Below are 21981 nucleotides of genomic sequence, written 5' to 3' on the forward strand. Positions count from 1 at the left end.
GGGGGAGGGAAAGAGGAGGTGAGGCCTACAGATTAAAAGAGATTTAAGAGATAAATCAGCCAATCATAATATATGGACCTTCTTTGAATTCTGATTAGAACATACTGAAAATAAATTCATAAAACAATTGAGAAATTTTAAAGACTGGATATTTAACATTAAGGAATTTTCATTAATTTTGTTAGGTGACATGAATTGCAATCACTTTTAAAAGAGTTCTTATCTTTTCCATATGCATACTGAAATATTTATGGATGAAACATCCTATCTAAGATTTACTTTAAAATAATTTGGTGTCGGGGTGAAGTACAGTTTGGCCAGGATTGCTAACTGTTGAAGTTGGTTAAGATGCTGACAAGAGTTCATATTATTTTCTCTACCTACTTTTATAAATTGCTGAAACTCTCCATAATAAAATGTTTTAAAAAATTAATTTTATTAGTGAAATCAGAAATAAAAACTGCAAATAGACTACATCTATGACAAAACATAACATTTGTGTACATATTCTTCAATGTTTTCTTAGAAAACTGTTTCTCAGCAACACTCACATGCAATCAGAATACTAGCATCATCTTCAGAAGAAAAAGGTATATATATTACTAAGGACTGGAAAATAAGACGTAGAGACTTTTCATTACACATAATTTTCAAATAGTCTGCTTTTTAAAGTTATTAAGAAATGTCTTCATATTTCTGTAGTATAACTTAAATGGAATTCCCAGAATTACTCCAATTCCAAACTATTTTTTTCCATTATCTTTCTAAATATAATGATCCATATTACAAAAACAAATGCCTCTATCAAGAGCAATATATATCAAAGCTCTTGAATACATAAACACACACACACCCATGTGTGTGTGTGTGTGTGTGTGTGTGTGTACACAGAGGGTACCAGAAAAATGTATACACATTTTAAGAAAGGAAAAAAGCTATTAAAATTTTAATACTCAATATATACCGATAACAAAAGATGAATATAAGTCATGCGTATACATTTTTCTGGCACCCTCCGTACATATATAAACATACACAAAACCTAACAGGTTGAAATTCAGACATGATTTCTGCTTTACAGATGAGCTAACTGAAACTTAGAAAATTAACCAATTTGCCTAAAATCACATAGATACAATACAACTACAATCAAAGTTTGCTGCCTTGACATCCAAGGCTTTTTCCATTCTGCCACGCTGCCACTGATGCAAAGATGCAGAAAGAAAACCAAAATTCTAAGAACTGATTCACTCTAAGTCACAGCACTACCAGCCAATTTCTTAATGGAAAGTCCTTAATTCATACGCTGTAAGCAGCATGAACACAATCTAATCTTACGGTAGCAATCACATATTACACAATTATTAAACATTTATACAAAACGGACTAAACACTTTTCTAGACAAAATACCACAAAACTTTCCTTAAAAAAGGATTAACATATGGTTTCATGTCATAAACAACTTTTCTGACTCTCGGGAACTTAAAAATATGAATTTTATCAAAATCACTACACATGCATTGAAAACTTCAACTATTTTAACTGATTCTTAAGTTCTTCTAAAAAATTATATTAATATAAAATTTTATGGGGTGGTGTTTAAGTCAAATTATTCTGCTTGCATGACCTAATACAGACATTTACACTAATAAGTGCTTTATATGTATGAATTTATTTAATCCACACAATAACTCCAAAAGCCAGAAATTACTGTTTGTCCCTTTTACTGATAAGAAAACTGAGGCTGGAGATTTTAGGTAACTTGCATGGAGCTAGTAAATGGTTGATCTGAAACTTGAGTCAGTCCAGTCTGACAATAAATCCTTGCTCTTAACTCGTCCTCTATTCCAATAAACATCATCTAATTCCAGTTGCCAAAAAAAAGTTCCCTGTGGTATAACCACAGTCCTCTTCATGTTTCAAAGAGAATAGCATTTGCAACTAGAATAGCTGCTTCAAAAAAAAAGGTTCATTTTGTCATCACATTCACTTCTCAGCACACACTCTGTCACATTCTCCCTTAGAAATTATATAAATGGAGGTTAAATTCCCAAGCCAGCTCTCAAAAACTTAACTATTACTTAGTATTTATAGGTAAAAGTCTGGTGAATTTCAACAGGACAATACAACATCATCCTATTATGTCATACGCCCCAAAAAGGTACCCAAAATCCCAAAAGTAACATGAAATTCCTTTCTTGTCTTCCTCTAGCACACAACCAGGAATGAGTTCACACGTTTTAGTCCCCATCATGAGCTCCATTAGGAAATCAGACTTAAACTGTGCCAGTCCAATGGAAGGCAGGGACAAAGCCAGGAGAAAAGTGTAGGGTAAGAAAGTAGTAACATTTATTCGTATATGTAGTTAACTCTGAAGGCCAAGAGGGCCTCCACAAAGCTATTACTGCTATAGTTCAGTACAAAAAAAGTTTTGTGTCAACTGACTAGACACCTATTAGGCTGGTGCAAAAGTAACCGCTGTTTAAAAGGTTAAAAATAATTGCAAAAACCACAATTATTTTTGCACCAACCTAATAACATATTGTACTACTTTCAAAGAGATTTGGAACACAAGCCACTTATAAATTGGAGACTATCTATATCCCCATTCACTGATACTCTCTATAATCAGCTACCCCTTCCCAACTTTCTGAAAACTAAAACCCTAGTTTTTATGGAAGAGAGGAAAGTGGAAAAGTTGACTTCCTTTAACTGCATATGCACAAAAACAGCTTTGAACATGAAGTATACAAATCAATGGTAATACATTAGATGCACTGGGAAGATAATACCTAAGTCATCCATCCAAGATGCATCAGTATTCCTCCTTTTTTTCGGTAAGGAGTTCTAGAATAGTTTAGATCTTCAGAACTGTGGGCTTCGTTTTCTCTTTTTTTTTTTTTACCAGGTGATATGGACTGAACGCCTGTATCCTCCCCAAATTCATATGCTGAAACCTAATGCCCAATATGATGGTATTAGGAGGTGAGGCCTTTGGGAGGTGACTAAGTCATGAAGGCAGAGCCCTCTGAATGGGATTAGAGTTCTTATAAAAGAGGCAAAAGAAAGCTCCCAGCCTTCCCACCCTGTGAGGCCACTGACAAAGCAGGTCTGAGTCAGGTAGTAGGTCCTCACTGGACACAGAATCTGCCAGCTGACCAGGATCTTGGACTTCCCAGCCTCCAGAACTGTGAGAAATAAATTTCTGTTACTTATAAGTTACCCAGTCTATGCTATTTTGTTATAGTACCCAGAATAGACTAAGACACCAGAGATTTTTTTAAATGGTTTTAAATAGCTATTTTTATGGGATATACATAAACATATTTTGCTGCACTGATCTAATTGGTAAAAAATAGACATACAGACATGCAACACTAATGAGAAATAAAATTTATTAAAAGTGACTGTCTGGAGTGCAATTTTGCAATAATTACTAAGAGTGTTATAAATGTTCATAGCTTTTGACTCAGTAATTCAACTTGTAAGAATTTATTCTAATCCGAGAGTCACTCATTCATTTATTTAACAAATTATCAAGGACTTATTTTGTGCTAGGCATTACTCTTATGAATAAGGACATTTATCTCATTATTTTACAGAGCAAAACAATTGGGAAAAAGGAAATGTCTCATAATAGTAAGAGTTAACAAATCAAAACACACCTAATGGATAAATTATACTACCACCTGAAACTACATTATCAAATATCAAAAAAATTTAATAACAAGAAAATGTTCATGATATGTTAAAAAAAATTTTCAAAACAAGACACAAACCTGTATGCAACTGCATATACCTATATATAACTATATGCCAGGGACCTTGGTCAAGTTAGTCTCACTCTACGTCAGTGTCTTTATCTATAAAATTGAAGATTTTACATAATACATATAAAATAAAGGTTTTATATTTCACATCTCAATGGATTGTTAACTGAGTAATTTACAAAGTGTTTATAATATTCAACACATATAAAGCACAGTAATTATTTGCAAGTATTATTATTACAAACACATATACACACGCAAAGAAAAAAATGGAAGAAACATATCTAAATATTATCAAAGATCCTGAATACTAAAAAAAAAACAATTATAAGACTTTCAGGAAATTTAAACACTCACTGCATATTTTAAGACATCAAAAATTATTTTATAAGGTATGGCTTTTTAAAAAAATTCTTTATATCACAGTGAAGTATTTATGAATAAAATATGTTTAAGATTGGCTTTGATGGGGGGTTTATATGAGGATTTTTTTTTTAAAGTTATTGGAGGTAAATTGTCTCTGGGTAATAGATTACTAGATTTTCTTTTCTTTATATTTTTCTATTTTCCAAATTCTCTATAGTAATCCAAAATTGTTTTTTAAATGAGAAAAATGTATTCAAAAAATTTTAGGAAAATCCTTACCAATATTCCATCCACAGATGAAACTTTCTCCCAAGTTAACCAAGCTCTTTCTCTGACATGATCCGGTATCTTTAATTTCTGACATAATGCAGTAAAATCAGGTTCTTCAGTTTCTTCAAACTCAAGCCTACCAAATGAAAATATACATGTAACAGGCACATACTTACAAATAAAACTAATAAACATTTGTTACAACGGCTTGTATATAATGGCACTATTCTGAAGGATAGCATTTCTAAATACTTTAGGATCTTATTTATCTTTGAAAAAAATTACACTTAGAATTTAAACATGTTTATCTTTTTCATAGTCTTTCTAAAATAAGGATACCATGCAGTGAAAAATGTTTGCTGGCTTGATCATAGCTTTGTGAAGTAAACACAAGAGCTAAAGCTGTTTGGGAAAATAAGGATAACAAGAGAAAAGCCCATTATTACAGTATCAATTCACTATCAGTGACTTTGCTAAAATACAGTCTACACTTATCAATGTTTCATATACATAATCTCTCCACCTACTAACATTTCTTACATGATGATTAACTTGACATAAATTATTGCTAAGTTCATTTCAGCCTTTTCTCTTAAATCTTCCTTAACCAAGATATGCAGTCAATAAAGTCTTGTTGGCTAATTCCTTTTCATTCATTTAATGTTAGCATGAGGAATAGCTAACAATTTGAGTTTTTACCATGATCCCAACAAAGCAGCTTAGATGCATAATTTTACTGAATCCCCACATTAGTCCTATTAGGTAACTACTCTTATTATCCTTGTTTTACAGATAAGTACCAAATCAGAGAAGTTAAAGCACTCACCTGACATCACAACCAGTAAGTAGGAAAACTTGATATGAACCCAATAGCCTAACTTCATAACCCATTCCCTTGAGCACTATTCCAGACTGCCAACCCTCCTTCAAGACATAATTAACTTTGGTTATCTCAACAATGAAGGTAGCATGCAGTTACTACTGAGGGTTTCCCTTCCAACTACATCATTCAGGCCAGAGATAATGTAAAAGAAGGATCTCAACTGTCAAGGTAGAAATGGACTCTGTCACTGGAAGTGCAGTTGAACTGGGCCTTGAATCCATCCCTAAGTAAATTTCTTGGCTGCAGACTGCCAGACAGTGGTGCTATCCTTGCTAAGTAGTTCATCTATAGAGTTCGACTGCCCACGCTAATGAAACCTTTTGTAGGTGTGGATAATCAAAAGCAGACTGTATCTTGTATGGTTTTGACTTACAGGAGAATTTATGATAGTTTCCATCATTTAAAGGTATGCAAAAATAAGGTGTTGAAAAAAAATAAAAGAAACCAAGTCCAAGGTGATGGCCAGAACTTCAATATTTCTGGTTACCTTACAATAATCGAGACTGTTTCCAAAGGTCTGTGGATAACATGGAACACTTTAGTAGACTTGACTGCTCTTTCCAAAGGGAAACTTTCAAGTATTGGATACATCAGAGTTTAATCAGAAGCTAAATAATGTCTTCTTGCCCAGAACATCCCCAGACTTTTTTTTTTCTTTTACTGGTATGATGTTAACTGACCCATAAGACAGTCTTTTGAAATATATGAATTTTTAATAGCCTTTCACAGGCCCTTTCCAAAAGCCCATTCCAATCTTTTACAATTTGGCCTGAATTCTGTTAGTGTCTGGGGAGGTGAAAGAAACGGGACTTGGCAATGGACTAGAACAAGGGAGGGAGTGGTGAGGGACAGAAAGGAGTCCCAACTGCTTGCAATGGATATGTAGTCTGAAAGTAGGACCAGTGCCGGCAATAATGACAATTATACTCTTTCAATCTTAGCTTCTTAACCACAGAGTACCACAATCAAGAAAAATAAGATGTTGCAATACAATAAATATCTTCCTGTTGTGTTCTACTGCAATATCATGGACATTCTTAAATTAAAATCCATTTAGGAAAAAAAGTTTCATGTATGCACAAGAACACAAATTTTGTAACCAAACAAAAAAAGGGCAGGGGGGAAACACCAGGACCCTTGCTGGCTCAAAGCCAACAGGCAAAATGGAAGAAATGAGACATGCTGAAGCTGACTAACATTCAGTTTTAAGCAACAAGAAAAAAAGTTTAGACCCTTTTAAGCACTTAGGCTACATGTCTCACAAGACTTTTGCCCCTACACCATTTCCTCTAAAGTTATGTTCCACCAGTCACTACGATGGCTCTGTATCCCCAAGACCTCAAGGCATTATCATAAGAGAACCCTACAAAGCACCTCAGCCGAGTACCCTGGCGGCAAACTGACACTCAGGACCCTGAACTTCACGTCCAATGGCGTCTCTGCAGCAACGTCCGAGGCTTTTCTGGTTGGCCTTTCCCAGAACTGGGCTTGAGCTGGAGTTGCACGCCCAGAGGAAAACACTTCCAACTGTTGCATCCCAGGAGATCAAAACAGACAGTCTAAGACCACCGGAATACTACAAATCTCAACAGGAGGAAAACTCTCCACCAGACACTATTTTTTTTTTTCCGTTTGATGAGGCCTCTAAATTACCCGCCGCCTGCGAGCCTCCCGTCCCGCGGAGGAAAGGCGGCACCTGTCACTTCGCTCAGGGACCCGAGCCCCACCCGCCCGACACCTGTCAAGCTGGAGCCGAGACCCCTCCCGGCTGCCCTCCCGTTACTCCCGATCCCAGGCCCCTGTCACCCGCCTCCAGGCGCTCCGCGGCGGTGGGGGACAAGGAGGGACCCTCATTCCGCCGGGACCCTGCCCCCGGCGAAGACGCGCCCCCGCCAGACGCCGCGGCGCCCGCCGAGACGCATCCTCGGGGCGCCTTTCCCGCGTCGGCCGCCGCAGCGGCTCTCCTCGCTCACCTGGCCAGAGGCAGGTCCTCGGAGCCACTGTCCTGGTCGGGGTCCTCCTCAGGAGGGGGCGGCGGCGGCGCCGGGGGTGCGGCAGCGGACGCGGCGGCTGCTCTCCGGTGGGTTTTGGGTGGCATGACGCCCTGCCCGAGCAGGAGCCAGCGAGCGGTGAGGAGGACCCGGGACGGAGGACGCGCGCACGTCGGGTCACGCCCCGTCCTCTCCAGACTCCCGTTACAAAAATAATTTGAACGTCCCCTGAGAAAAACCGGACAAGCCCTCCCCCGCCCGGCAACCTAGCGCCGCGTCCAACCGCGGGAAAACGTCACTTCCGCCCGCGGCGTCACGTCCGCGAAGCTCGCGGGCCCGCCGGCGTCGGGAGGGAACCGGGGCGCCTGGTGGTGCGCTGGGTGGGGACGGGAGGTCGGGCGGGCTGGGCTGGGCTGGGCTGGGCGGGGAGTCCGGGCTTGCGTCCAGGAGCCTTCCCCGAAGTCGCCGCCTGAACCTGTCTCCCGCTTCCAGGCATGGGTGCGGGTAACGGGGCATTGCACAGTCTGCTGGGTGAGATTGGGCCGCATCTCCATCTGTGGGCGGATCGGGGTGCCGCTCAGGCCCTCCCGGGAATATCAGGCGACTGCACCCTCTGCGAGCACCCCCCTCTCTTCCGTGGGCGGCACCCTCAGTCTCCACCGCACTCCTCCCGCCCAATCCGTTAAGCAAAGTTGGCCAAAACAAAAACATTTATGGAACACCTAGTAGGAGCGAACTCTGCCAACCACTAGGAGATATGAATTGTAGGACAATTACGGGCCTTTTAGGGATAACGTGTTAGGGAAGGGAGAGGGACTGTGGGCAGAAAATAGATTATAGTGTGATAAATGTGTTAATAGTGGTGTAAAAACAGGAGGCACCATCAAAATGTCTAAAGGACATCTTCCAAGGAGCAGTGGGAGTTGAATAGAATTTTGCCAGGGAGACCTAACATTTAAGGAGGGCTTAGTATTGATAATGGGGAAAATATTAAATAGAATGAGCATTGTTAAGAGAGTCACTTAAAATAGGAGGCTATTAGGGAAGTGGGACCTTGCACATCTTGTGCTTCAGTTCTCAGAGCTGCTATTAAGTTGCTAAACCTGTTGCTAACCTCAGCTGAAGGCCCAGCCATAAACATCCTGGAACAGTAACTGCTACATAGACATATATGTAGACTTAGCTTCCTTCGTTCTCGGTTTCTTGCCTCCATCGTTTGTATATTGGAATTAACCAATCCCTGTAACCTACCCGACAATCCTCTATTTGTATGAAAGAATTACAGTTTGTCGTTTTGCTTTTATAAACCCTATTTCTTTGTTCTCTCCAGAGCCCGGTTTGGGTTGCTACCTGAATCTGGATCTCTCAGATTCGAATTCTTTTTTAAGACCCGCGAATAAACATTTAATTTGTTTTACAATCTGAAATCTTTATTGGTTAACATTAGGTACCACGGCCTAATTATCTTAGGTAATACTCAAAAACAATCCTTTAAAACGAGTAGTGCATAGTATTACTCCACTTACCCAATGGGAAACAGGCTCAGAAAAGTTAATTTGCCCAATATTTCAGAACTGATGGTGACGGAGGATTTGAATCCAGATTGATTTGACTCTACACATCCATTACATTGTGTTGATAAAACACCAAAAAGAGAGAAGCAGCATGTGCAAAGGCACAAAGACAACAAAGAAGAGCTTGCTGGAACTACCACCATCAAACAATGGCTTAGAAATTGTGTCTTTTCTGTCACTTGGTGTATACTTATTGTAATAGATTGTCTAGATTGAGTACATGTTTTTCTCTCTTTGGCAGATGGTGAGGATTGCCTCGCCAGAACTTCCCAGCTGAGGTGCTGTGAATAAAATACAGTGTGCTCTGATGTGAATCCTCTCATCCTTGGAACAGCTGAGCAGGGCTAAGGCAGCAGAAGCCTTCAGGCAAGTCACAGCTACAAGCCTCTTGGGTTTATTACAGAAGTGAGTAGATTACAATGAATTCCCGTTTTCTGTGTATACCATGATGTATGCCAGAATTTAAAAAGGGTTGTCAGTCCTTGGCCTACTCAACAGCCCAAGTATATTTGTAAGCCAGTGATATCTGCCTAAGATCAGAAACCCTCACTTGGGGACCAAAAGTTTGTCAAGAGGTAGGTCCATGCCCAGCCCCAGCTATATACAGCAACTACCATCAAAGTGGTAATCCTGTTCACTTTGCCCAGGATTAGTGTAGGCAGGAGCTCAGGATGCAGTTGGTCTTTCCAAGGTCAAAGATAGTCTGCTGGGAACCTGCTAAAATGAGATACAGGATGACACAGTTCTTCTACTCCTTAACTATTATGAGGATGTGACCCTTGCAATTGCTGCTGCCATTGTGACGTAAGACAAGCTGACTTGAGAATAAAGCAAAAATGTTAAGGATGGTACAGTAGGAATGTCAAAAAAAAAAAAAAAAGTATGTCCTCAGTAGCATAATTAAGCCTCTGATTTAACCAGAAAGCATCGTAAGTTACACTATTTCTCTAATGAGCCCCTTCAGGATGGAGACCAAATCATTGTAGCCCTAGTGCCTAGCACGGTATTGGACACACAGTAAATGCTTGTTTGCTAAAAGTGGGGAGGGCAGAAGAGCACAGGAAAGTTCTGGGAACTGGAGTAAATGCTCTTCATAGGCAGATAAGACTTGCTTTATTAATCCCAGTTTATCAACGTCTGGTTTTACCACAATTATGATAAATCAAAAAGGGATTTCTCAATTTACAAAAGGGTGTGTATCTTTACCATGAATTAATTTCACTGTTCCCTACTACATTTAAAATCCTTATACACAGCTCAGGAGCAACTGAGTCAAGCAAAATCCTTGCATCTCCACACAGCTTTCTGTTGCACTTCCAAAGAAGTAATACAAATTCTTCAATTCTTAAAAGAAGCTTCCCCTGACTTCCTCCACTTGCATAGTAGTTTTAAGATTGCCACTAAGACCAAATAAAGATCTGTCTTAGATGGTCTACCTGGAATAGAACTTTTCCATCTTGAGGCCCCTTCAGTGATGTCAATATTTTTTTAAGTCTCCCCTCATCTACAAATTCTTCCTTCGACTTTTTTTTCACTCATAAGGTACTACACTGTTTCCATTTCTTTACCATCTAGCTTCTTGAAAGGGTAGTCCCCATTTGTTCTCTACTTCCCCAAACCTCACTCTTCTAGTGCCTGACTGTCTTCTACCACCACTACCAGCACTCTACTGAAATCACTCTTTCAGAGGTCACCAATGTCCTAAATGTCAAGTCATGGCTTCTTTTTGGTCTTCAACTTACTTAACCTTTCTGGCAGTTAACACAGTTATCCACTTCCTCTTTCTGAAAATTTCCCTAGTCTTCCAAAAATCCATGGTCTGCTTGTTCTCCTCCTCCCTTCTGTTACTTCCGACACTCCTCCACTACTGTGTTTCCCCGAAAGTAAGACCTAGCCGGACAATCAGCTCTAATGCATCTTTTGGAGCAAAAATTAATATAAGACGTGGTGTTGTGTTATGTTATGTTACGTTATTATAGACCCAGTCTTACATTAATTTTTGCTCCAAAAGACTATTAGAACTGATTGTCCGGGTAGGTCTTACTTTCGGGGAAACAAGGTAGTTCTCCTCCCAGTCTCTTCAGTGCAGGTTCCCTAGAGCAGCACTACTAGTGGTCCTTGGACCAGTGCCAGTCTGCAAACTGCTTGCATTTGGTCCAGAAGGAGATATGTACAGAAATTAAGAGTAAATGCTTAGCAGTATTTATTGCAATTTGACATTTCATCACTATCCAAGCACAGGATCATTGAACACCTCTCATTAGACAGAGTGTACAACAGTTCAGGTGTTCTGTGACTTGCGTGGTAAGTTGCTGGTAGCATGTCTGTGTCCTTGTCATGTGCTACGGTAAGGACCACTATAAGAAAAGAAAGTTTAAGGTTAGTCAACTGTAACCCAAAAGTGAGTGAAAATGTATCTATTTATTTACTCTTACAATTTTTTATAGTCATTTTAATTTTTAATCAAGCCTGTTTTTTTGAAATTCATAACTAAATAGGGAAGTAAAATTTGTGTCATTTGTTTTTATTTAACCCTAAATTATAAATGGCAAAGTAAACCTCACTGTCCTGTTTCGCCAAGAAAAAACATGTCAGTAGCAGGTTAGTAATAACAGTAGTAAACCAAATAATGACTGGAGAAGTGATTCCCAAAGAATTGAAGACTTAAGTGTTTGTACTAATTTTACTCAGAAGTATAATCCTCCAGCTGCTGAATTCATAGCCATAACTCATGGCAAAATGCTAAAACCATGAACTGCTAAATGAAGCAATAAAGCCATCAAACTTCAGTGGTATTCACATATAAAATACAAAGACACTAAACCTTTTGAATTTTTATTCAGTGAAAATAAACTGCACACATAAGAAATTCATGGATGTAGAATCCATTTCTCATTGAAAAATAATTTAATGTAACTATAACTTAATAAGAAATTTCCAAAACTGGCTACTGATAAAGAATTGAAAATGAATTTTAAAAATTAAACGTTGTTTGCTTCACTTTGGATAAAAATTAAAAATATATATCTGAGCTTGCTGAAATTGTTTTAAAATCTCTTCTTTCATTCCCTTAAACATACCTGTGAGAGACTGATTATTATGAATGTTGTTAAATAAAACAAAGAAACAGTTTAGATATAGTACATTATCTCCTGCTAGCAGCGGTGTCACCAATCCAACCTAGATTAGATAATTTAACAAGCATAAAGCACATTCATTTGTCATGTTAAGAACTTTAAATAATGACAAACTTAAAATGCTAAATATTGTTATAACATTTAATATGGGAAATTGATATTTCATTACCAACTTTTTATTCAGTTGTTATGACTGTGGAATGATCAAAAATCAAGGGTGTATTAACAATCCTCTGTATTTACCTATATGTATACTTTCAGTAAACAAAGTGCAGTTTTGTAGTGTTCTTTTAACCCTATGTTATTTTTTGTTCTAATTACATTTTCTGAAATGTAATTTTATGTCTGTCCAAAATACTAACAAATATGAGCTTATATGTGGTGTGCCTTTTTTTTCATTTCATTTTTCTAGTACTTTTTAAATTGTTATTTTCCAAAAGTATCAATTCATGAAAAATCAGAAATTGAAAAGAAAGAAAAGTTTCTTTATAGGTAGTGTGAGATAGCACTGGCCTAGAAGTTCTTCTCTCCTCTCTTCTTGCTCTGTTTCATTCCCATGATTTACATCACCTCCACTGTGTGTGCTCTTAGATTCTTTCAGGTTTCAAGAGACAGAGACCTGATCAGTTTACCTGAATTATTCAATTATTTAGGATTAATGATTAGTTTACAGGGAAACAAAGTGCAGAAGACAAAAAAAAGTGAAGAAGACAACAAAGAGTCCTTTTTGTTACACTCGGGGTCCCTTCCTTCTTGCCACTGTGAATGTTGTTATTCTTCATCTCTTTATGCTGTTCTCCTGCCACCATGGCCCTCTCTCCATGTTACCAATTCATACTTTTCAGGAGAGAGAATATGATTGAATCCCCCACTAAATTGTAATTTACATTAACAGAACCAGATAACATAATTTGCAGGGCCCAGTACAAAATGAAAATACAGAGCCCCTTTTTCAAAAATGACTGAGATTTTCAAGATGGTAATAGCAGAACACTGAAACAAGCACAAGCCCTTGGAACTGCATGGCTCACATGTCCATAAAGCCAGCCCTGTCCATGACAGTAGATCTGTATCTGTTCTGCTAACTAGTGTGTCCCGATGCCTAGCATGTGCCCATAGCACTGAGCCATCAGTTCGGCTGCATACCATGGCGTAACGAGTTTGGTATTACATTATTATATTAGTTTCCCCTCCTTCCTGCCCGCTCCCCTTTGTCTTGACTCTTGTTTCTCTCAGCTTGTACTCGGGCTCTATTTTCTAGAGAACCCAAGTTAAATGACTTGGTACTAGGAGTGTCCTACAAACACTCAGGATGGGATATTGGAGTTGGGTTACTCACTGATCCAGGGTGATAAAGACCTCTGGCATGATAAGTAGGAAGTAAGTGAGGCCACACAGTGGTATCCTGATTACTAAGGCTTCCTACCTGTGTTCAATCGGGATTCAGTGCAGGTAGAAGGTGGGGCAGTGGAAAGTGTGGTGGCTATGGTGCCTGAACAGTATGGGGACAATAATTTAAAGAATTGTGGATGGGATGGATTCTTTCGATGGAATTGTATGCCTTGCAAAAGAAAATGATACCTCAGGACAGCCAACTGTCACCTAAGGCACACTGAGAAAGCCAGAGGACCTCTATTGGCAGTTTTTGTTAAAAGACTGATTTTATTATTGACCTAATTTCAATCTGCTAATTTCAAAAAAACATAAGTCTGTTTGATTTCAATCACTGTGTGAGGAATATAAAGGATAAATGTCTATTACATTGTTTTGTACACCTGAAACTAATAAATCCATACATATATACATACATATATACATACATACATGCATACATACATAAAATGTATTCAAATTTGTTTTATGGCCCAGACTGTGGTCTATCTTGATGAATGTTCCATGTGCCTTTGAAAAGTTGTATATTCTGCAGCTATTTTGCATAGTGTTTAATCAGTTGGGTTAATTTTTATATACAGTGTGAGTTAGGTTTTGCGGCTCATATTTTTTCATGTAAATATGCAGTGGTTTCAATACTGTTTGCAAGAAAGACATTCATTCTCCCATTATATTGCCTTGTCAAATCAATTGATTTTATTAGTGTGGGCTATTACTGAACTTTATTTTGTTCTATTATTGATCTATTATCTATCCTTACATGAATACAGCACTGTAATTCCTGAAATTAAGTAGTTAGCCATTCAACTTTGTTCTACTTTAAAAAAATTTTTTTTTTTGTATTCTTAGTCTTTTGGATTTTTATATAAAATTAGAATCAGCTTGGTAAATTCTATGAAAAAGCCTGCTGGAATTTTTATTGGAATCTTTAATCCATAAATATATTTCTCAATTTATAGTCTTTCTAAATTTTCTTTCAGTGATGTTTTTTGTTTGTTTGTTTGTTTGTTTGTTTGTTTTGTTACATGAAATCATGGTTTTTGTTTTGTTTTTTTTAATTATATTAGTTTCAGGTGCACAAGACAAAGCAAAACTTAGACGTTTATCATTTATATCCCTCACACTGTGTGAACCCCCCTCCCCCTATCCACTATCCCTCTGACCTCGCACAGAGCCAATACATTTCCACTGTCTCTATTCCTAATGCTGTACTCCGCATTCCTGTAACAATCTACACACAAATATATAAATATACATACATATATATATATATTTATATAAAATTATAGTTGGCATTCAGTATTGTTCAACTTCAGGTGTACTGTGCAGAGTTCAGGCATCTACATCATCCCTGAGGTGGTCTCCCAAATGGGACACATGTCCATCGGATACCCTACAACATCTTTACATTATTGATTACGTTCCCCAAATTAATTTTCAAAACCCCGTGGCCATCTTGTGGTTACTATTTTCTAAACCTCTCACCTTCCCCTTATCCCCACCCCCCCGCCCCTCTAGCAACCCTCAGTTTTTCCTCTATGTCTCCAAAACTGTTTCTGATTAGTTCATTCACTTATTCTTTTCTTTAGATTCCGCATATAAGTGAGATCATATGGTATTTGTCTTTCTCTGTCTGACTTATTTCACTTAACATAATGTTCTCTAGGTCCATCCAAGTTGTCAGTGATGTTTTGTAGTCTTCAGTGTAGAAATCTTGCATATCACTTGTCAAATATACCCCTAAGTAATTGAATTTTTTTATATAAATGGTATTTAGTTTATTTTCTACTTGGTTGTTGGTAGTGCAGTTGACCATTGAACAAATCAGGATTTAAGAGTACTGACTACCTGTGCAGTCAAAAATCCATGTATAACTTTTAACTCCCCCAAAACTTAGCTACTAATAGCCTTCTTTTGACCAGAAGCCTTACCAATAACATAAATAGTTGATGACACATATTTTGTACATTATATGTATTATACACGGTCTTCTTACAATAAAGTAAGGTAAAGAAAAGGAAACATTATTAAAATCATAAGGAGGAGAAAATACTTGTTTTAGAAAGCCATATGTGAGTGGACTTGTGCAGTTCAAACCCATGTTGTTCAAGGATCAATTATACAAGTATATAGAAATACAGTTGGCTTTGTATATTGACCTTGTGTACTGCAACCTTGCTAAATTTACTTATAATATCTAGTAACTTTTTGTTGTTGATGTCTTAGAATTTTCTGTATACCATAATATTATGTGGGAATAAAGACAGCTTTATTTATCCCTTTCTAACCTTTATGTCTTTTATTTCTTTTCATTGCTCTATTGCACTAGTTAGGGCCTCAGGTATAATGTTTAACAGAAGTGGTAAGAGTGGACATACTTGCTTTGTTCCTGAATCTAAAATACATTTTTTCTTTAGTCTATTGGTAGCTGAATAACACTGATTGATTTTTTTGAGAATTATTTTGATGGAGATACAATTATCATAACATGATATTCAGTCTTTTAAAGAGTACAAGTTAGTGGTTATTGGTATTTTCACAGAGTTGTGCAACCATCGCCACTATGTAATTCCAGAACATTTTTTATCTTTCCAAAAGGAAACCCATTACCCACTAGTAGTTTCCATTCCTCCTCCTCTCACCCTCTGGCAACCACTAATCTACTTTCTGTATCTATGGATTTGCCATTCTAAATATTTCATATAAATTGAATCATAAAACATGTTTTAGATTCATAAATATTGTGGCGTGAATCAGTACTCATCTCTTTATACAGCTGAATAATATTCCACTGTATGGAAATACCACATTTTGTTATCCATTCATCAGTTGAGGGACATTTAGTTGTTTCCACTTTGTTTCCAGCATTAGAAATAATGCTGCCATGAACATTCATGGACAAGGTTTTGTGTGGATCTACTTGTATGTTTGCAGTTATTTGGCGTATATACCTAGGAGTGGAATTGTTAAAACTTTTCAAGGAATTGCCAAATAGTTTTCAAGGTGGCTGCACCATTTTATATTTCTACCAGTGATATATGAGGGTTCCAATTTCTCCACATCCTCATCAACCCTTACCATTGACTATCCTTTTTATTTCAGCCATCCTACTGGTTGTGAAGTGGTATCTTGGTGTGGTTTTGAGTAATATTTCCCTAAAAAATAATGATGTTGAGAATCTTGTCATGAAGATTCATATCTTCTTTGAGAAATGTCTATGCAGATTTTTTGCTCATATTAAAACTGGGTTATTTGTCTTTTATTATTGAATTGTAAGTGTTCTTTATAAGTTCTAGATACAAGTCCCTTACCAGATATATGAGATGTGACAATTAAGTTCGCAAACTTGTTGCAATGATGTTGCTAACCTTTTTTGATTCCAGAGGGATTATTTGTTATGAATTTATACCAACTGGACAAACAGTTAACCAAGTTTACCATTTGGAAGTGCTGAAAATGCTGTGTGAAAAAGTTAGACGACCTGAACTTTTCGCCAACAATTCATGGCTCTTGCATCATGACAATACACGGCACTGTTTGTGAGGGAGTTTTTAACCAGTAAACAAGTAACTGTATTGGAACACCCCCCTACTCACCTGATCTGGCCCCCAATGACTTCTTTCTTTACCCAACGATAAAGGAAATGTTGAAAGGAAGACATTTTTGTGACATTCAGGACATCAAGTGTAATACGATGACAGTTCTGATACCCATTCCAGACAAAGAGTTCCAAAATTGCTTTGAAAGGTGGACTAGGTGCTGGCATCAGTGCATAGTTTCCCAAGAGGAGTACTTCAAAGGTGACTATAGTGATATTCAACAATGAAATATGTAGCTCTTTTTCTAGGAGGAGTTCGCAAACTTAATTGTCATACCTCATATGATTTGCAAATATTTTTTCCAATTCTGTGAATTGTCTTTCCACTTTATTGATTGTATCCCTTAAAGCACAAAAATTTACTTTTAATCAAGCCCAATTTATCTATTTTTCGTTTCCTAGAACAGGCAAACCTAACCTATGGTGAAAGAAATTGAACCACTTGTTGCCTCAGGGGATCGAGGGCAGGCATTGACTTGGAAAGGGCATGAGATAACTTTCTGCAGTGATGGACATGTTCTCTGTCTTGAGGTGTGAACTACACAAGTGTATGCATTTGTCAAAACACTTTGAACTGTACACATAAGATCTGTGCTTATCATATCTTGGCTATTGTGAACAGTAGTGCAATAAACATAGGGATGCGTATGTTTTTTCAAATTAGTGCTTTGGATTTCTTTGTATAAATACCCAGGAGTGTAATTGCTGGATCATAAGGTAGTTCTATTTTTAACTTTTTGAGGAACCTCCATACTGTTTTCCATAGTGGCTGCACCAATTTGCAAATATGGAAACAACCAAAATGCCCGTCAATGGACGATTGTATAAAGAAATTGTGGTACATGTATGCAATGGAGGTTTTACTCTGCCATAAAAATAAAAAAAAATGAAATCTTGCCATTTGCAAAAAGGTGGACGGACTTAGAAAACATGCTAAGTGAAATAAGTCAGACTGAGAAAGATAAATACCATATGATCTCACTTATATGTGGAATCTAAAGAACAGAATAAATGAGCAAACAAAACAGAAATAGACACAGAGAAACAGAGGAAAAACTGATGGTTGCTAGATGGGACGGGGTAGGGGGATGGGGGAGAAGGTAAAGGAATTAGAAAGTACAAATTGGTAGTCACAAAATAGTCACAGAGATGTGAAATAGTGTAGGGAATATAATCAATAATGTAAAAATGATGCAGGGTGCCAGGTGGGTACTGGACTTACTGGGGGGATCACTTCATAGGTTGCGTAGATGCCTGACCACTACACTGCACACCTGAAGCTGATGTAGGATAATATTGAATGTCAGCTGTAATTAAATATATATGTATATATAGTCACAGGATGTAAAGTACAGCATAGGGAATATAGTCAATGTTATAGTAACAGCTATTTATGATGTCAGAGGGGTAGTAGACTTGGAGAGGTGTTGTCACTTAGTGAGGTGTGTAAATGTCTAATCATTATGTTGTTTTGTGCACCTGAAACTAATATAAAAAAATAAAATAAAAAATGAAAAAAGATCTGTGCTTGTCACTATATGTAAATTATACTTTAATTTAAAAAATAAGAAAAACAAAGGACAAGGGAAATACTTGTTTGGTAAAGGATAGTAGCATATGTCTCAAGCCAAATTACCCCCAAGATGCTTGCCAAGATAAAAACACAGAACGTCTTCCATATGGAGTCTGTAAGAACATAAGTTTCCAGAGGAAAAGGCACCTTCAGATTGGTTCTGCTCTCTCAAGTTGATCTTTGTGCGTGGCGCTTGGGTGGACTGAGTCCACCCAAAGAATGTCATCCCACCAATGAATGCTGTGGCCTCTATCTCCCATACTTAATAAGTAGTCATAATATAACATATACACAAAAGGCTGCTAAAATAACTTTATCATCCTTATCAGGCAGTTACTTCAAACAGGATTTGATTTTCGCCAATTATCAGAGACAATATTTAATTCAAAATAGTATTTGTTGTGGTGCTCTGCCAAGCAATATACAGAGATTAAATTATCAAAAGACCTATGAGCTCAAAATTGTCAAGGACATCAAAAACAAGAAAAGTCTGAAAAACCATCACAATCTAAGAAGGCCTAAGTAGAAATAATGACTAGATATAATTTTGTATCCTGAATGGGATCTTGGAATAGAAAAAAAAGGACATTAGTTAAATAAAAACTAAGGAAATCTGAATAAAATATGGACTTTATTAATAATTTATCAATATTGGTTCATTAATTGTAACGAAGGTACTATACTAATGTTAGATGTTAATAGGGGAAATTTGTGCAGGGGATTGGAGGGGATACAGGAACTGTGTACTATTTTCTCAATTTTTCTGTAAATATAAAACTGCTCTAAATATAAACTTTTTTTTAAAAAAGACCTATGGGTGCAAGCTGTTTATATCATAGTAGGATCTGGGAAACAAGCACTGTAGGACACTTATCACACATAAAAGACTAAGAGAGGAGAGGTTTAAAACATAGGATGGGAAGAAAAGGGCCAGCACCCCAGGAACAAGATCGGTGGTTTTAAATGTCTCATCTACTTACTGTCTGTATGAAGTTCTTTCCTCTAAATAGTTGCTTCAAATGTAATCGGTGTCAATCAACCTCTCCTCTTGCAGCTGCTACGGTTTCTGTTTTCACCCCCTGCCAATCTGGATGTGGGACATCTGCAAATTCCCCCAAAGAAATTACTGGCATAAAAATACTAATGATAAATGGAGTTGTTTTGGGTGATTTTTGTAGGGAAAATGGAGAAGTCATTTATATTGAACGGCCAACAACTTTTACGTCCCCTTTAAATTAGAGGTTTCTAAGGATATTATTGGGAAAATTGGAAAATTTGAGTATGTACTAAATATTAGATATTATATTGTATCAAGTTTAAGTTTCTGAGGGGCATAATTATATTGTGGTCATATAGCAGAATGGTCTTGTTCTTAGGAGACCCATGCTGAAGTATTTAGTGGTCAAGTTTCATGGTATCTACAAATAACTTTCAAGTGATTCAGAAAATAATATATGTATACACATTTCTGTCTGTATCTCCTTTTTCATCTACTAATCTGTATACAAAATGTGAATACACACCTATTTATAAAAATATACTCTCTGTCTCTCTATATACATGTATATGGATATATAAGGGGTATACCAGTGTCCATTGTACTGTTCTTGCAACTTTTCGAAAGGTTTGGTATTTTTCAAAATAAAACATTTGTGGGAATTCCCCTGAATGTGTTTGTTCTTCAAAATACACACTTTTCCCCACTACCAGGGATCTCCCTTTAATATTATTTCCCCAATACTGTGCCACCTTTGATGGCTCTGGAGTTTTCCACGAGCTTACTTTCTGTCTCCCACTTTAAATATGGTTTCTCTCCATTTGTACAAAGCATTTACCTCTGCTTGGCTTCTATCCCCAAACTCACAATTATAAACACATCAAAAATGTCAGTGAAATCTCAGGGACCGTAGCTGAGAAGGCCCACCCTCCATAGAACACAGTCTAGTGACCATCTCGTGTAACTGTGCATGTGTTTTGAGATTACGTCCCTACCCCAGGTAGCATAACGATTATATGCTATTTAATAATATTCCTACCCCTCAGTGCTTCACAAGAATTCTGGGGAATGGGAATTTCTTCATCTCATTTCACAACCAGAGGACTGCAACACAGCACTAAGTAGGAAGACTGCTGCTATTTCTAACATTACTTCATGTCATCTCAAGCTGGATTTGAAGCCTACTTCCTAATTCCCAGTTTCCAAAGAGCACTTACAAAGAATTTCGCACAAAAGTGCTTAAACTTCCAGAGATGTCACTAAGGAAGACCCACTAGTTGAACTAACAGCCAGGGTCTTTCACAGTAAGGACTATAATTAAGAAGGATTCTAGTAGTTGAAAGATTAACTATTGGTTCTGAAAGCCCCGATTACTGTTCATTTCTTATATTGAGGGCATGAGAAATGATTGTCCTGTTCTGGAACTGTAAGTACAGGGCAATGTACCTTAAACGAATGATAAGTAGATCTCCAAGGTAACTGAGCGAGAGACTGATGGCTAAGCGTAAGTAAACAGAACTTGATGTTGTAATTACTAGACTTCAAATCAGGTCATCTGGGTTTGCATATCATGCCCATATAAGACCTTTCCTCCTTTTTCTCCTCTTCTAGACCACTCTTTTCCAGGAAGCCTGAAGTCCTTGTGTTGAACTGTCTGTATACAAAGACTCCGCATGGCACCCTTCACCCCCGTGTGTCTTCTACACCTCTGTTCTCTCCCCATTGTCTTCTCCACCTCAAATGTTACCCCACATGGTGCAGGGTTTTTTTTTATTGGCTTGTTTTTAAACATTTACAGAGCTTTTTCGTGTTTATTGACTCAATTCTTTCAATAATTCAATAGGATGTATTTTATTAAACCCTTCCACAGTTGAAAAAACTGAGGTTCAAAAAAGTTGAGAGATTATCCAATGTCATACATCTACTAAATGGCAAAGCCAGAAATTCAACCTTGATTATGATTTTAAACCTAGCATTTTTTCCACACCTCTGATAAAATTCCAATTTCAGTGGTCTATAACTTAAAGCATCCTTTATGAATATGCTAGAAATATGAGAAATACCATGAATTCAGCATAAATATAATGAAAACAAAAGAGATATTAGATATTCATCTGTTTTCTTTCCTTCGTTTCCCTCTTAACTTTCTCTTCTCTTCCCATCAGAAAGTGGATCTTTTCACAAACCCTCTCCTACCTCCTTTCTTCTTCCCCCTAAAACACACTCTATTCTCTTACCACTTCATTAGGGACCAACATTCCACTCAGACCTGCCTCTCAACAGCAAAACCAGGTTAGGGAATGCTATTAATAAAAGAAATGCTTTGTTCCCATAATAATCCGTGAATGAGGGACATTAACATTTTAAAAGAGAGGTTTGTATTATTGTTTTACTCTCAGCTCACAAACAGCTGTGTCAGAAACAGCAAC

General features: G+C 37.4%; 1 protein-coding gene and 1 long non-coding RNA gene across 5 annotated transcripts in view; one reads left to right on the forward strand and one right to left on the reverse strand.

The window, feature by feature from the left end:
* Window positions 1-7560, reverse strand: part of RB1 (RB transcriptional corepressor 1) — a 162568-nt gene extending 155008 nt beyond the window's left edge. For 2 of the 3 annotated variants that reach the window (XM_019748050.2, XM_074329955.1), the window contains exons 1-2: window positions 7264-7560; window positions 4417-4543 (exon numbers count right to left, since the gene is read on the reverse strand). In XM_019748050.2, coding sequence (XP_019603609.2) covers window positions 4417-4543; window positions 7264-7388 — 252 coding nt within the window. In that variant the 5' untranslated portion in view covers window positions 7389-7560. The remainder of the gene's footprint in view (window positions 1-4416; window positions 4544-7263) is intronic. The other variant, XM_019748051.2, reaches the window with a different exon arrangement.
* On the forward strand, window positions 7524-20217 carry LOC109456054 (uncharacterized). 2 transcript variants are annotated; one of them, XR_002138798.2, is made up of 3 exons: window positions 7524-7652; window positions 9097-9260; window positions 17385-20217. It is a non-coding gene; the product is annotated as an uncharacterized LOC109456054 (long non-coding RNA). The 2 variants fall into 2 exon arrangements; XR_002138799.2 differs by lacking the exon at window positions 7524-7652 and adding an exon at window positions 7666-7812.
* The last annotated feature ends 1764 nt before the right edge of the window (window positions 20218-21981 follow it).

The sequence above is a fragment of the Rhinolophus sinicus genome, linkage group LG04 (assembly GCF_036562045.2).
Source record: "Rhinolophus sinicus isolate RSC01 linkage group LG04, ASM3656204v1, whole genome shotgun sequence".
NCBI lineage: Eukaryota > Metazoa > Chordata > Mammalia > Chiroptera > Rhinolophidae > Rhinolophus > Rhinolophus sinicus.